The sequence below is a fragment of the Penicillium canescens genome, assembly GCF_028828765.1.
Source record: "Penicillium canescens strain IBT 15451 chromosome Unknown utg000002l_segment0_segment0, whole genome shotgun sequence".
In the NCBI taxonomy this organism is placed as follows: Eukaryota; Fungi; Ascomycota; class Eurotiomycetes; order Eurotiales; family Aspergillaceae; genus Penicillium; species Penicillium canescens.
This window is the reverse complement of record NW_026703964.1, coordinates 480,940-495,891: the sequence shown is the minus strand read 5'-3', so window position 1 is coordinate 495,891 and position 14,952 is coordinate 480,940. Positions and strand designations below refer to the sequence as shown.

Genomic DNA, 14,952 nt, shown 5'->3' with positions numbered 1-14,952 from the left:
CAGGTCAACTTAGACATTCAGAGAATTATTGTTCTATGATCACGAGTGTACATAATGATAAAGAGCTGAAAGACTATAGAAACCATAAACCGGCGAAATATGAGCTCGCTCGGACGGTGGAGGCTTGGATCGATCGCATCTGTACTTTTGCGATAGGTCAGACGTTAGCCTCAACTGGTCTGTGCGAGCGATCTTCGGATCCCCAAGCATCCCAGATTCCAATTGCACATTCTCCCACTGCTCAGCTCTTTTAAGGCTATGAATCTTGTACTCTGTCGAGTGATTGCTGAGTGCTAGTTGATCTACGGTGTTCGAGTGTACTTCCAAGGTTCCCCATGCCAAAATTAGCCCTAAATCACCAAGTTACAAACACGTCACCAAGAATGCGAACACGCACTTCGCTCCTATACCTCTGGGACCCAACGGTTCGGTTGTAACTACACATGCGTCTGATCCATCACGCGTCAGTCGAAACCTCACTGTTTCGTACTCAGTTTCGCATTCTTCCTCTGTGCCCGCGCAGATAGCGATCGGCCTGGATGTCAGTCCAGCTGATTACCAATGCGATCTCCAATTTAGATCACTTTCTTCCGAATTATCGTACCCTACACGCAGAACTTAGCCTCGAACAAACTGCGAGAAGTTTGTCATATCGGATCAGTTACTAGATAGACGAGCGCTTGGACCGAACCCTATGCGGCTGATTTCTGACACCTCTCACTCTCAAACAGCTCAGTTTAGAAGGAGAATGGAACTCTGCTCTCTAGCGATTAAGTTCACGAGGCAATGGTCGGAAATCGGGGTACCCTTGTCGATCCTGTCCACTGTCAGATCTGATTTCATTCTCTCATCCTGAATCTCATGCGTCTTACTATTGAATATCTCCCACGTGAAACATTCACCATCGCGCCTATTGATTTTGATGCATGTATTTTCTCCCATGAGCTTGAAAACCGGTTTTGACGTACTTCTTCAGATGCATGTCCTCAATAGTGTTGTTCTCGAACCCCTGGGGATTTCCCCAGGATCTATGGCTGTTTGTTGTGATTCCCGTGTATAGTTCAAATTTCGGTTTTGGCTCAACCCCAGACTAATCTACTCGATCCATTCTGCTATCATATCTCAAGTGCGGGAAATTACCTTAATCTCTTTTCTGCGCTTCTCGCTGGCCAATTTCATGAAGCACGGACCGGGCCCAGCAAGGGCCATCGACAAATCCCCACTCCAAAAAAAGACCCCAGATCTCGGCAAGCCCCTGCGTTTGAAGGGATGGCATCCACCTACGTATATGGCTGATTATTCCCACGAACTTGCCGAGCTGAGCCTATATCTATTCCCGGCACTAACGTCCACTATCACTAATATCCTTTCGTAGTTGACGATCCGTGAGATCAACCCGTGAGCTCATACCTCAATAGCTCAGACTCTGCGACATATCGATTCAAATGCCATGATCATCGACGCTAGAAGATTTGATAGTGGATTTGAGTTCCAGGTCTTCGTTACACCGAGTCATGCCACAGATTGGGCCTCCGTAGCTCATGACTTTGTTTCCGCCACTTTGAATTTGATCCGGTGGCGCGAACTGTGGCTGACCTGGAGTGATCGTCGAGGCATTCATGATTTACATGCCGCCCCTGTCTGTGCTCATGGCTTGTCCTCGGGGATCTTCAACCAGGTCAGCTCGCCGCTCAACGACTCCGCGGGCATTTTGCCTCCAATCCTGTAGTTATGATTGTCCTCGTGTGATAGGCTAACCTGAGACTACTGTAACTCCTGAGGCTCTCTATCTACCCATGATCGCCACATAACTTTGTTTCAGCAAGAGCCGGTGGCGACTGAAACGCTTGACCCTGGATAGTCGATCATGCAGCGGGGACCACGGAGAGAAATATCCAAACAGAAGACCACCTTAGTCCCCGGATATTCAATCTACTATCCTCAACAAAAGTAGATAGGTCAGTCATTTTCAATTAAACTTTATCTAACCTCAATGGTATGACTGTATGAGAACGACCGCCATTGATCAGGAACCAGGTACTCGGGGCAAAAAACGATGTTTGTGGCATTCCACCAGTTTCGGGATTTGACGTCCAAATCCCGGCTACAGCTCCAAGATCTGAACTATTCATGTAACTCCACCCAGCCCACATGATCAGCAAGATATGCAAGCCACGACAAATCCGCCAGTTCATCTGTTTTGCGGGGCACTTCTAGAGTGGTCCGTTCATGCAAGCCACTAGCCCTCAGCCCAGCATACCTGCCCGTACTATTGTATTAGTCCACTGATCCTCACCAATAGGCACTGACATTCTTCGGGACGCACTGCTCTGGCAATCCGGGCTCCTGGTCTAGTCGCCGCTGCAGTGTTGCAATGATGTAGTGATGCAGGGCTGCAGGTCCGTAGAACTGTGCTCCGTGCCACTGACGCAACTCCGAATGCCATTCGTACCACCGCTACTACTCTCCCACTACTACTACTACTACTACTACTACTACTACCATCACTACTATGAAGCTACCCAATTCAAAAATAACACGTCATGGCGTCGGCTGTTATGCTCCTGGTCTGTGCTAGAGATGGATCGTCTCACATATCCACAGATCGAAATGTGGATATCTTATTGCGAACCCTACATGAACCTGGAAATCATTTCCAACCAACTGCTGAGTGACTCAGCGACGATCGACTCTTTCTCTCTTTAGTAGAGGATAAGAATCGATTTGGACACCCGCAGACAATGATTTGTCTCAAAGCTTCGTATCTTGGCAATGTACCTGCAGGGACGAACTGAGCCGCCAATAAGAAGGGCTCACCTGAGCAAATCATCGAAGCTGCAACAACCGGATCAATAATAGCGAAGCTGCACAAAACCGAAAAGGTCCGGCCTTGGTCCCTGGTACCTGAGCACTCCCCACCCCCTTGCAGATTGCAAATCTTCGTCCTTTTTAGGCCTTTCGGCAACGGTTCTGGCTTTGGCGTGGCTTTGTTTTTCCTTTTTCTTGTTAGCATCCTGATAAGGTACTTGGGAACAAAGCCTTTCGTTGCTTTTTTAGATCCCCGCTCATTGGGTGTTCGCATTCTCCTAGACTCGCATTGCAGCGCGTCACATTGCCTTGCATTGATTAATCCCGGTTTCCTGTTTCAAACTCTTGTGGCGAAAGTTTATGTTCCGCCTTACCATCACAGGGGGTTTTGTTTGATCTGCGTCGTTACTGCGATCGGTGGGTCGTGGATACTGTGTTCCCATATTTAGCGTGTATACCTTCAGGGGCTCACCAGGGTTTGCCCTTTTGCCCTCGTCTCCTTGTAAGTGTACCTGTAAACTTGTTTACAGGTACGCGATGAGTCGCGAATAAGGAGAATAGTTACATGTACGTAGTAGAGCTCTCCTAATTCTTAGAACCAGTCGCGCCTGAGACAAAAAATAATTTTGACTTACGTGTTTAGTTTCTATTACGATCAGATCAAATAAGCTCGAAAAGAAAAGGAAAAGAAAATTAAATCAAAAAAAAAATTAACGAAATTAACCTTACAGCGTCGCACACTTGTAGCGTTGCAATCAAACCGCCGTCTCACATACCAGCGCACGCACAACGACAACTACGTACTCACCTCTTGGCTCCGGACCATCTAGACTATTCCAAATGGGACAAAATCTTAAGCTGCCCATCTCACTGGATCAGCCATACATGAGCATAGCATACTAGCAAAGATTAACAGCATTAGCCCAAGATCGGCCCTGCACATCGGACCATCCGAAGAATGTCAGACACGGGTGATTTGCAGGATCCGGAGCCCCATGGACAATATGAACCATGTCTAACCTGTGATGCAGGCGGTTGCTAGGAGCCGTTTGAGTTGATGGGAATCCGAGTGATATCATATTATCGGACCCTTGCGCCTGGGGTACTGGCTAGTTTGCCGGGTGATAGGCGTTCATGTACTTTGGCCCTTTTGCATTTAGGTAATTGCGTTGGTTTCAATCTTATGCTGTTTCTGCGCGAGCTACAGGGTATTGATTCTGGGGATGTACGGGTCATAATCCAATATTGGTATACATTGGTATAGTTTTGCTGTATGTTGCAGTGCATTGATGGTGTCGGGTAAGGTTATGCTTTGAAGGGTGGTGCTGTGCATATACTTGAGAGACAGCTGTCTTCCTGTGACGCGGATCATGGTGCTTGCGAGAGACATTTACTCTCTACTGCGACGCGGATCATTGATACATACTCGGTCGTATGCCATTCGCGCGGGTTCTATGATCCGCGGCTTGGGCGATCACATATGTGCCCCGTGCAGGATCAAATGAGGGGCACGGGCATCCCGGGAAAGAACTATTGGGGCACACCCATTGCGTAGGTTTCTAGGCAGGATGAAATTTGATTTGGGGGCGATAGTGCGGAACTCTACGAGGTGGCGAGGAACTATTCGGCTATCTTCACCCTGAGCAATGAGCCAGTGCTGTTTTTGAGCTGGTAGATGGAAGCAAAAAATATTCTGTGAGGGATTTGGGGACATGGAGTGAAATGTGATGTGATCTGGAAATGTAGATAATTGGTTTCCGTGGTGTATACGGCGTATTCCGTACATAGTAGTGAAACGGTTGCTAGCCAGCATGGCCTGCTAGGCTGTGGATTTGATCTGTGAATCTAAATGACTGTTACGTATGATGTTCATGTAGTTAACAAAAGGTATTTTATGTTCTTCGCTAGTGTGCGCCGTATATTTGCTTTTCCTGTCGTTCTTCTGTCGATATATATATTGTGCAATAATATCAAGTCACAGCATAAAATATCCTTCCCCCCCCCAAAATATTTCACTGAAAACTGAAACTTGTTGGCATTTGAGCAATTTAATATTATTAAGTAAATAATAATTATGTAGTCTCGACAGTGGTGTCTAGCGGGCATGGATACCTGTTTGACGTGCTTGTATATTCAACTGCAGAAGCCACCCAGTGATACGGTTTTGGATATCTTCATTCGAGATAGTTAGCCGGTGTTATGATATAAAACGACGTCTTCCATCGAATTAGGCATTTGTTCACCAGGTGAAATTGACATAAAAAGGATTGCTGAGTGCACCTGAAATGACCTCGACATCTCTCTGAGAGCCTACCGCAACGATATCAACCGGCTCTGCTTCGGTAAGTATAAATATCACAGAGCAGTTAGAGCATGCAAACGTGCAGTATATGTCGTGAGTGGCAATACTGTGTGAGTACAAGGCCGATACTGCATCTTGGTCATGTCTTGCCGCGGTTCCCCGAAATGGATGGAAAGCGAAGACCCCTAGATATCTATGCACTTGGCGCCCATTTCCACGCTTAGCATAAGAGGCAGTGAGCATGACACGAGATGTGCATGTATGAAGTCCAATTCTCAGCTACCACAAGACACGCGAGGTGCTGTCCCACCAGATCTTAAGCAACCTACCTGTCACTGATGGCATATACCGCAAGTGCCTAGCTCCCCGGTTGGTTCAAGGACCCAACACCTGAGCTATATGCATCCGAATCACATCCGTGACACCAAAAGATAGCATCTAACAGGGACTGGTAATACGAGCCCCTGAAGCAAAAGCCAAAAGCCAACACAGAGAAAGACGTAACAGCAGCGCACGAGGAACCAAGACATCTTGGCAAGCCATCCGCCCAGATATAAATCTCACCTCCGAGAACAACTGCAAGCCCAGTACCCAACACGGCGGACGCCACGGCATGGTCGCTGGGTCCGTTTCGTGTGACGGAACCCCTGCAGGTGGAAACCATAATCCCCCGAAGAAAATCGCGGGTCTCGCTTTAGGTTTCTACATTGCGATTTGAACTGGTTGGGTCTCGGATTGGGCCGTTTGCTTTGAGATCCCAGGATAGAGATTCGGATTGATGCAGGGGCTCTGCTTTTTGTACAAAGAAAGACGGGTGGTTGCAGGCTCATCTATGTTGGTGCTTTTGTTAAGCTGGGTGTGCTGTCCGACCGAGTAAAACTTTGCACCGACGTTCTTTGTAAATGCAGGTGTTTGCCTCGACGTTGGAGGATCAACTGATGGACGCGTCAGTACCACGCCGAGGGCGAGGACCAGCGCAAGTGGAGCTTGTGCCTGCAAGTTCAAAAGGCGCCTAGGGTGACGAGGCCATCTAGTATAACCTTAGAATATAACGTTAGAGGGGAGCAAATGAGATGTAGTTGATCGTAAGTCGGATGATACCACATTGCTAGTCTGAAAGGGGTATATGAGGATGTAGCACAGATAGAAAGAACGTCTTAATACTCTCCCACAATTGTTGTTTGTTTGAGAGGCTCAAATATGAGATGACATCAAAACGTGTCTCGATCAACTCATTGGAACACGTCAGGTCGAGCTCCGAACTCCGAGGTCCGAACAGTAGATAGTGAAAACAACAAAAGAAATACCCTATATTCCCAGTAACTAACAGACGAAAATATGGACTGGATGTATGTATACTAAATCACCTAATCATTTAATCGCTTAATGTAGACGTGAACATCCACAGTGGGAACAATATAATGAGGTTATATTGTGCGAAACAAAGAAATAAGTTAGCGGGGGACAAGGATCGGACTGTCAGACTTGTTTTCCGCCAATCGAAGCTCAACGGTTTAGGGGTTGATAAGCAGGCTACAATTTAAGAGTTAAGACTTAAGACTAACATTCCGCATGTCTAGGGGTATTCTCTCAATTTCCTAGTGGCATCCTGGAGATTCACCATGGTCACCAACATGCATCCAGAGACAGAGCCGCTATTGGCCTTGGATCCGACCACCTCGCCAACACGCAAGTCAAAGAAACTTCTGATTCTGATCGTGTGCGCCATCTTCCTCCTATCGGCGGAGTTTGGGTTCTTCATGTCGACCGCGCCGCAGACTGCCGTCTTCGAGGATATCATCTGTCGCAACTACCAAGCTGATCTTCATCGCACGCAGAATGGAACTCTGCCAGATCCCAATCCTTGCAAATCAGAAGCTGTGCAGGGTGAACTGGCAATTATCATTGGCTACAAGGATACTTTTGATACGCTTCCGAGTATGTCTCTCGGTGATGAAGGTCTAATATATGCTAATTCGGACATCCTAGGTATTTTGCTGTCGCTTCCATATGGAATTCTTTCCGATCACTGGGGGAGGCGACCAGTACTGTATCTCAGCTTGCTGGGTATCATTCTCAGTGAATTCTGGATTAGGATCGTTTGTGGGTTGACTATCCTATCATCGGTTTATCTGATATTCTAACCCACCTCAGGCTTGTGGTCAACTGTTATTCCCCTGAGGATGGTCTGGCTATCATCCGTGTTCAGGATCATCGGCGGTGGTGACGCGGTGCTCACAGCCATCGCTTTAGTCATAGTAGCTGACGTCTTCTCTGAGGATGAAAGGTAGTGTCTATGATTGCCCTCTACCTCTTTCTGAGACAAGTCTAACATGCGCAGATCAACCGCCCTATTTCGCCTCCAATCCTGCATTGTCCTTGCAGAGATCCTGGCTACTCCATTGAGCGCCTACATGATGACATTCAGCCCAATGTTCCCCTATCTCGTGAGCATTTGTCTCATTCTTGTAGGAAGCATCCCGGCTTTGTTCCTCCCCGAGACTCTCGAGGATGCAAAAGCGAAGCAATCATTGCAGGACAACTCGGAGCAGCGCGATGAGAACGGGCAGTCTGAGCAAAATGTCAACAAGTCCCCATTGGAGGAATTGAAGCGCCAAGCTCGCGAATTCAAGGTCTCAACTCGGTTCATATGGTCTGACACCAATGTCTGTCTCATGATTCTTGTGTTTTTCGTCACTATCATGACCCGACAATCGACAAATCTGCTTCTGCAGTATGTGTCGAAGAAGTTTGACTGGAGCATTGCTCGCGTACGTATCTGTCTTCCCGCGGCAGACACCAGTGACTAACAACCATTCAGGCCAGTCTCTTAATCTCGCTGCGCGGGATATTTTCCATGGCAACCTTCATGGTCCTCATGCCAGCGCTGACCTTCCTTGCCGCCAAATACCTAAACCTCCACGGTAAGCGAAGCGATCATGTAATGAGCAAGGGCAGCGGAATTATTTCAGTCATCGGGTTTGCCGCAATCGCCCTCGCCCCGACACCCGCCATCCTCATCTTTGGCCAGATCATCCTGTCAATGGGCATGGCATTCGCGGTGAACTCTCGCAGCCTTGCCACGGCACTCGTACTCCCCGACCATGTTGGCACCTTGTACTCGGCACTGGCCATCACACAGTCTGCTGGTATGCTTGTCGCCGGCCCATTGTTCGCCAACCTCTTCCGGTTAGGCATGCACCTTGGCAATGCTTGGATGGGTCTTCCCTTCTTGCAAGCGTCTCTCTTTTTCGTTATTGCCGTTGTGGCTGTTTGGCGCATTCGACTTGGACCGTCGCGGATTAGTGATGAGGAGCAGGAATCCTCGGCTGAATAGTTCTGTCTTTTTTTTTTTTTTTTTCTTTCTCTTTAATCGTCGTCCAAACATTATAGCACGCGTTGCTCCAAGTGGAGAATCTCCTGCAGCAACTAGCGGGCTTAGAATATCCAAGAAAAACAAATAGAGAGGCAGTAATACACGTTAACAAGTCACAACCCAAACATTGAACGTTCGACGATCAGCGAATTTAATCTCGCGGGGTTCAATCATCGGAGATCCGGCGCAGGCCGATGCAACCCTAGATGAAGCATCCCCCTATTTGCCCTACGAAAACCGTCGGTCGTTCGCTTAGCTTCAATTGCGCTCTGTTTCACCATTGGATCCTGATCATCTCGGCAACCCCGGTCGGGGATCGTCCCTTCACTGTGTCCACTTTTGCCCTCCACTTTGCTGCACTCCAAGACTCAAGACTGCACTTCTCGCGATGATAGGTTGCAAGCACGGCGACACCCGATCCGCAAAGCAACAAATCAGCACGCTCTTATCGACGCATGTGCTGCTATCGATCACCCGTGCCTGAAGATGTCGATGCAGAATTACGGATTCCGGGGTCTCAACGGGGCTTCACCGGGGCTTCATACTTAAAGGATCGCTGAATTCCGCTTTTTTTGTTTCTTCAGACTCAGTCCTCCTTCTATCATCATACCAATTGTCTCAATGTTCCAGTCCAATCCTTCAAAGGGCATGCTCGCCCTGGCGGCGATGAACCTCATCACTGGCACGACTGCCAACCTGAAGACCTGCGCCAGCAGCTCGGGCTTCAGTTGCCAGAGCTCCTCCACTACCCCAACTTGCTGCTTCAATTACCCTGGTGGTGCATTCTTGCAGACCCAATTCTGGGATACTGACCCCGTCACTGGGCCCTCGGACTCGTGGACTATCCACGGACTGTGGTATGTTCTTCTCGGCAGGAACAATGGACTATGAACTAAATATCTACATCTCAGGCCTGATAACTGCGACGGCACATACGAGGCCAACTGCGACTCGTCGCGCGCATACACCAACATCACTGAGATCCTGCAGGCACAGGACCGCTCCGATCTGGTCTCGTACATGGACAAGTACTGGGTTGACATTGATGGTGATAATGAGTCTTTCTGGGAACATGAATGGAGCAAGCATGGGACTTGCATTAACACTATTGAGCCTAGCTGCTACACTGGCTATGAGTCCCAGGAGGAGGTTGGTGATTATTTCCAGAAGACGGTCGATTTGTTCAAGGGGCTTGATACGTACAAGGTATGATCTTCTGTGTTGGCGAGAGGCGAGAGTATAGGTATGATGATCTGACTGTTCGATAGGCTCTTGCCGCTGCTGGCATTACCCCGTCCAACTCCAAGACCTATACTGCTAGCGCGATCAAGGCTGCGCTTGCTAAGGTGCATGATGGTGCGGAGGTTTATATTAGCTGCTCCAGTGGCAAGTTGAACCAGGTTTGGTACTTCTTCAATGTGCAGGGCAATATCATTGATGGAAAATACGATGCTGTTGACTCGCGTAAGTTACTATTATGCTTTGGTTGGCTCTTCTTCTGACGGCTTTGTTTCTCTAGTTACCTCTTCTGCCTGCTCCAAGTCTGGCATCAAGTATGTGCCCAAGAACTAAATCCAGAGCCAGGGAACTGAGTTAGGGAGAGGAGCTATTCTTCGGATGGCTTGCTTTTTAAGCCCTATGGCATGCTGATTTTTCACACCGAGTGTGTCGCTGAATTGGTATCTCTGAACTAAGTTATGGTACATGTAGATATGACAGGTTAGGTTCGTCATAAATGAAACGAGGCAGATAGAATTGATCCCCAGTAGCATTTGACAGGACTAGCGTTGTAGACTGGCGTTTCAACGAAATGGGATCACCAACCACTTGCTCCTGATCGCACGGAACCTTGGAAGGCGTGAAAGGTATGCCATGGCTCGTTATTGATTGCTAGCCACCGACTTGTGGTGCCCAGGGGTACACCCCAAGGCTGAAGATCCGTAGGTCGATGGATTTTGGATTCCGAAAGTTCCCCGTTCCCATTGGGAGAGCACCACTGGATCAATGGTTGAGATGAAGAGCAGCCTGTGGTGAAGCTCGTGGAGGCTCCCACCAAGCGAACTTGCATGGAGGTCGATCTTTCTTGGGCAGCATGCAGCGGGCAATGAGCGCATCTGATAGTAGCAGTAGCTTTTGAAAGCGCGCTGGGAGGCTTCACATCCCCTTGAGTCGTGCGGCGCGCCTCTCTTCCTCCCTCTTGTCCTCCATGCGACCCAGGAAATCCATACGGCCGATATAACCCTCCTTGGCTTTGCTGTGGGTAAGAAGCTCGTCTTTGATACCCGCTTGGTCGACATAATTGGCCCAGTCGAGTCTCGATTTTTCCACAGTATTGATTTTGGGTCCACGTGCATCCTTGTCGTCTGTAACGAGCTGCTTCTCCCAGCTTTTCTTGATCGTGCCTGTCGGGTTGGGGTCGAACCGCGAGATCTTGCGAAGGGGTCGGCGCAAGTTAAGAGCGGCCTTTGCTGTCGCGATATCACCCGCATCGGCATATTCGACATTCTCCCCACTTGATAAGAACGCTTTAGCCTCTGCTGAGTGTTTGGACACCACCTTCTCCTCTGTGATCCACTCTCCGGCAAACTTGTAGGTGCGCTTGATCTTGATCATCTGATCGCCGTGCAGCTCATGACTCGTTTTGTCCTCCGTATCCGGGGCGGTCTGGTCTTGCGCTTCTGTATTTGTGGTTGGGTTCGGTTCGGGAGTAGGATCAGCTTCTTGGATTTGGGATGGCTGCAAGCCGAGCTTGCTGTCAGGGGCGTTCATCTGTTCCCATAGGGCGTCCACATCCACGGTCGCGCCATCGATTTGGGCTAGAGGTTTGCGTTCTGCTTCCTCTTCTCGTCTGTTTGATAACGCGCATTAGCACTCAGTGTAAACGGGCGGTACATCATTCGAACGCAAAAGCTTACGTATGCTTTTTCATTGCGCGCGTTCGCACAAAACCTCCAGTTCCTCCTTCATCGTCGTCAAGGTCAATGTCATCGTCCTCGTCGCTGTCGCGCGCGCGTTTGCCCTTGGACTTCTTTCCTTTGCGCTTCCTCTCCTTCTTCTCTTTCGCTTTGCGAATTGTAGCTTCATCTCCAGAATCAAGTTCCTTGTCCTCTGGGATCTGAGCTTTCGTATCTGTCTTCCGCTTCTTCTTTGCGGGTTCGGCGGACTCGTCGGCATCGGAGGAGGATAGGTCGGAGTCGTCCTGTGCCACATCTAGCTGGAAATCTTCATCTTCGGCAGAGTTGTAGGCCTCTTCGTCAGGATCTTGGACTGGTGCTGTATTGTGTGACATTTTCAGCAGCTTTCGTGTTGGTGAGAGGATAGGGAATGGCGAGATACAGGTGATAAAGTTCTGCCGGGCGGTGTAGCTATTGTGGGTCTTGACTGAGACTACACAACGATCCTATATTGAGCTCCGTGGACAAGTCTATAAGTGATATCATATATGTACTAATAGAGGATTGGGAGGTAACCATTACTATGCCACATGTATATTGCTACATTGCGACTCTGTAGATAGATAATTAATCCAAATGTATTCAAAATTTAGCGGCTCAAAAAAAACAGAGCAAAACAAAGCCAGATCGATAGTGAAGAAAAACATCAGCCTAAGAAGTCTCTGAAGATATAAGTCAAGAAAAGGTCATCCGAGAGCCAACAAGAGAGCAGCTATCTTGACATAGCTGCCAACCTAAAAAACTGGATAGGAAAGGGAAGCATAAAAACAAGACGAGATGGAAGAGCAACACTATTATTTGTCGTCTTTTAAACAAATCCAGCCCGTATTCATATCAAAGCGTGTCTCGTTTCGAGTTTTAGGCCTTCGCATTGAATGAATATAGCACGTCTGGAAAATCCTGACAAGGGGTAGGACATGGCTTATCCACTTGGAAACTCCAGACACATGTGTCCTAGTGCTATGGATCTCGAGAATGACTTCGGGTCACATTTTCGAGTATTGAAAAAGGGGGAAATGGTTTCGATGAAGATGGTGGGATTGGATAAACAACTCTTATTCGCTATTACTGAGAAGTGAGAGGTTGTCGTGTCCAAAAAACATAAGACACCTTACAACTTTATAAGGGAAATTTGAATTGGGCCTCATTTATCAAATAGTGGGTATGTGTTCCGCCGGAACAGCGTAGTGTTCGTTGCTCATCTCTTTCTCCATGAAGCTGCAGTAATATCAGCCCTATATGTACCTGCAAATGATACAACCAAGAGCAGCTTCCTAGCAGTGGTTTGGGTAGGGCTCATCGTAAGGGTGATGGAGTACATATATGATTTTAACATGAAGAAGGCTATATATTCGTAGCGCGCTGAACTATAGTAAACTCCCTAGCAGATAAAGATCCTCATACTTCTGTTTCTGTGATTCGAGAGAAAATAACACTGAACGAGCAGTGTCGGAGCTCTCGCAATGCCGTCGATTCCTCTGAACAACCAGGAAAATCCTGGAAGACATTGCAAACGCCACGGAGACCTACCCAAACGCATGTAGTTCGATATGACATACTAAACTTTCTTTTTCTGTAAACGAGCTCATTTCTTCGGGAAAGCACGATAAGACTTTACAAGATATGGAATCGGCACTATCTCAAAGGGAACCTGCCAAAAGGAGACAAAATCACGAGCTGAGACTCAAAAGATACCCCAGCCACAGCTTATGCCCAGCATAAATAAGTAGGAGTATACATCATTCATTCATACGTGAACATCAAGTCGACAACACTACGCTTACCCAACACTAATTACGAATCATCACCACTGAACCCATACCTCAAGTCCGAGAGTGCTTGGTAGCAACTTCCAACTTCTCAAGCTGGAACTGCGCCTCCCGACAACGAGAGACGTCTCGCTGGAACCATGTACCCACGGCAGCAATGACACCCATCAACACCTCCATCCCAACCAGCATGCACAGCAGAACAAAGGCAGCCCGGGTATTGAGACAGTCACGGTCAAAGTGAGTAGGTGTTTTGGTGGTGCTCGTTCCGGTTTTCCATTTACATGTCCAGCTGTGGAGGGTTTCGTTCTTGCTGAAACCTGCTGGGTAGTTTGACGACGGTAGGTATTTTATGAAGAGGATTCCGACTAGGGCTGTGACGAAGCCTGCTAGAGCCGAGGTTGAGGCGTAGATGTTTAGTGGCTTTATGCGGGAATATGGCTGGATATGGGTTAGCAGATGGTTCCAAATACGGTTATGTAGTAGGAAAGGCAGGGGACTTACCGACGGTAGGAGGGCAGCTGCAATATACACCAAATTCAGTACGGTGACTATACAACCACAGACTAGAGCTGCGATAGTTGGACGAATATCGAAGTTCAAAGGCCACAGGGCAAGGCCGGCATTTGCCCACTGGGAAGTCCTTTTGTAATGTTGCAAGGGTGGTGCTTCACAGGCGACGACGGCAATTGCAACGCCAAAAGTCAAGAATGATAGTCCAAGACGAGCAAAGTGGACGACCCGATTGCGCTTCAGGAATGTTGATTCCTCCATGTCCGATGAATAAGCACGGCCAGATCCGGTGAGAGACGAGGTTGAGGTCATGATGGGAGAAAGAATGTCGAAACGCGTGATACAAGAGGGGAATGGAAAGCGTGTGTAACTTGACCACCTTGCCGGCAAGGACTGGAATATCGGTGTGAAAGAACGAAACCCCTCGGGGCAAGTAAAAAGAAAGAAAGAGTAGGACAGGGAAATGCTTCAATTTCGTCTCAGAAAATAAGCAACGGAGACAAGGTCGCATATGTATATTCATAGGCAAATAATACCGGACTAGTTCAGGGACTGCTTTAGCGAGCGCTTTGATATCACAAATGGGGTCAGCAAATGATCATCACTCCTGAAGACGATATACCACCATGGTTTCCGCATAAAGCCATGCAGGGCGCCTCGACGGGTCCTCGTCCGTGCTGATTCGCCTCAGGCGCAGAATTAGATTCTCAGGGCTGTCAGTGCAGATTTGTAAACAATGGGCTTGCTGGCTTGTACACCCCCATAGTATGGAAATCTGGGCGGGCGCCAGCTCGCAGACTTGGCAGAGACTATGGGTGGACAAGCACCGAGGAACCGCCTCGCAGAGTCAAATATAGACATCCGAGCGGGATTTGTGTCACCGGTCAGTGGTCAATAGCGGGATTTCATTTGTCTCTGTCAGATTTGGGTTTCTGAGGGTCTGGTGATCATGCTGTGTGATAGGACGCGTCGAAGCGCCCGGGATTGTGGCAGGGAGCCACCGGCGGTAAACTTGATAGTTCAGGCACAGTCGTGATGAGCTTGCTTACTGGAGGTGTTCCTGCATCTGATAGAAAACATCTGGACCTGGATGATGTGTACTGTATCTGTTTAGAGTGCTCCCCGAGTACTACCCCGGAGTATACCCGGACTGTTTTGGTTGCTCCCGACTAGGTGTGTCGAGAGGGGGTTGTCGCAGAGTAGTCCAAGAGACTACTTTTGTACCAGCCT

The 14,952-nt window shown here is 48.3% G+C and overlaps 5 protein-coding genes across 5 annotated transcripts; 3 read left to right on the top strand and 2 right to left on the bottom strand.

Moving 5' to 3' along the window:
- Nucleotides 1–1,450: 1,450 nt before the first annotated feature.
- On the top strand, nt 1,451–1,729 carry N7446_001378 (uncharacterized protein; the record flags this gene model as incomplete). Its single annotated transcript, XM_058510127.1, has 1 exon — nt 1,451–1,729. One exon carries the CDS (start codon nt 1,451–1,453, stop codon nt 1,727–1,729), a length of 279 nt encoding a protein of 92 aa, XP_058375663.1.
- A 5,003-nt stretch (nt 1,730–6,732) lies between these two features.
- N7446_001377 (uncharacterized protein) lies at nt 6,733–8,447 on the top strand (the record flags this gene model as incomplete). Its single annotated transcript, XM_058510126.1, has 5 exons — nt 6,733–7,048; nt 7,100–7,213; nt 7,265–7,397; nt 7,452–7,881; nt 7,932–8,447. 5 exons carry the CDS (start codon nt 6,733–6,735, stop codon nt 8,445–8,447), a joined length of 1,509 nt encoding a protein of 502 aa, XP_058375662.1.
- Nucleotides 8,448–9,107: 660 nt separating this feature from the next.
- On the top strand, nt 9,108–10,058 carry N7446_001376 (T2 family ribonuclease; the record flags this gene model as incomplete). The annotated part of the gene is made up of 4 exons (XM_058510125.1): nt 9,108–9,343; nt 9,398–9,692; nt 9,755–9,950; nt 10,006–10,058. 4 exons carry the CDS (start codon nt 9,108–9,110, stop codon nt 10,056–10,058), a joined length of 780 nt encoding a protein of 259 aa, XP_058375661.1.
- A 582-nt stretch (nt 10,059–10,640) lies between these two features.
- swc5 (putative Swr1p complex component (Swc5)) lies at nt 10,641–11,775 on the bottom strand (the record flags this gene model as incomplete). Its single annotated transcript, XM_058510124.1, has 2 exons — nt 10,641–11,334; nt 11,402–11,775. The coding sequence occupies 2 exons, from the start codon at nt 11,773–11,775 to the stop codon at nt 10,641–10,643; spliced, it is 1,068 nt and encodes a 355-aa protein (XP_058375660.1).
- Nucleotides 11,776–13,263: 1,488 nt separating this feature from the next.
- N7446_001374 (uncharacterized protein) lies at nt 13,264–14,034 on the bottom strand (the record flags this gene model as incomplete). The annotated part of the gene is made up of 2 exons (XM_058510123.1): nt 13,264–13,650; nt 13,714–14,034. 2 exons carry the CDS (start codon nt 14,032–14,034, stop codon nt 13,264–13,266), a joined length of 708 nt encoding a protein of 235 aa, XP_058375659.1.
- Nucleotides 14,035–14,952: the final 918 nt, after the last annotated feature.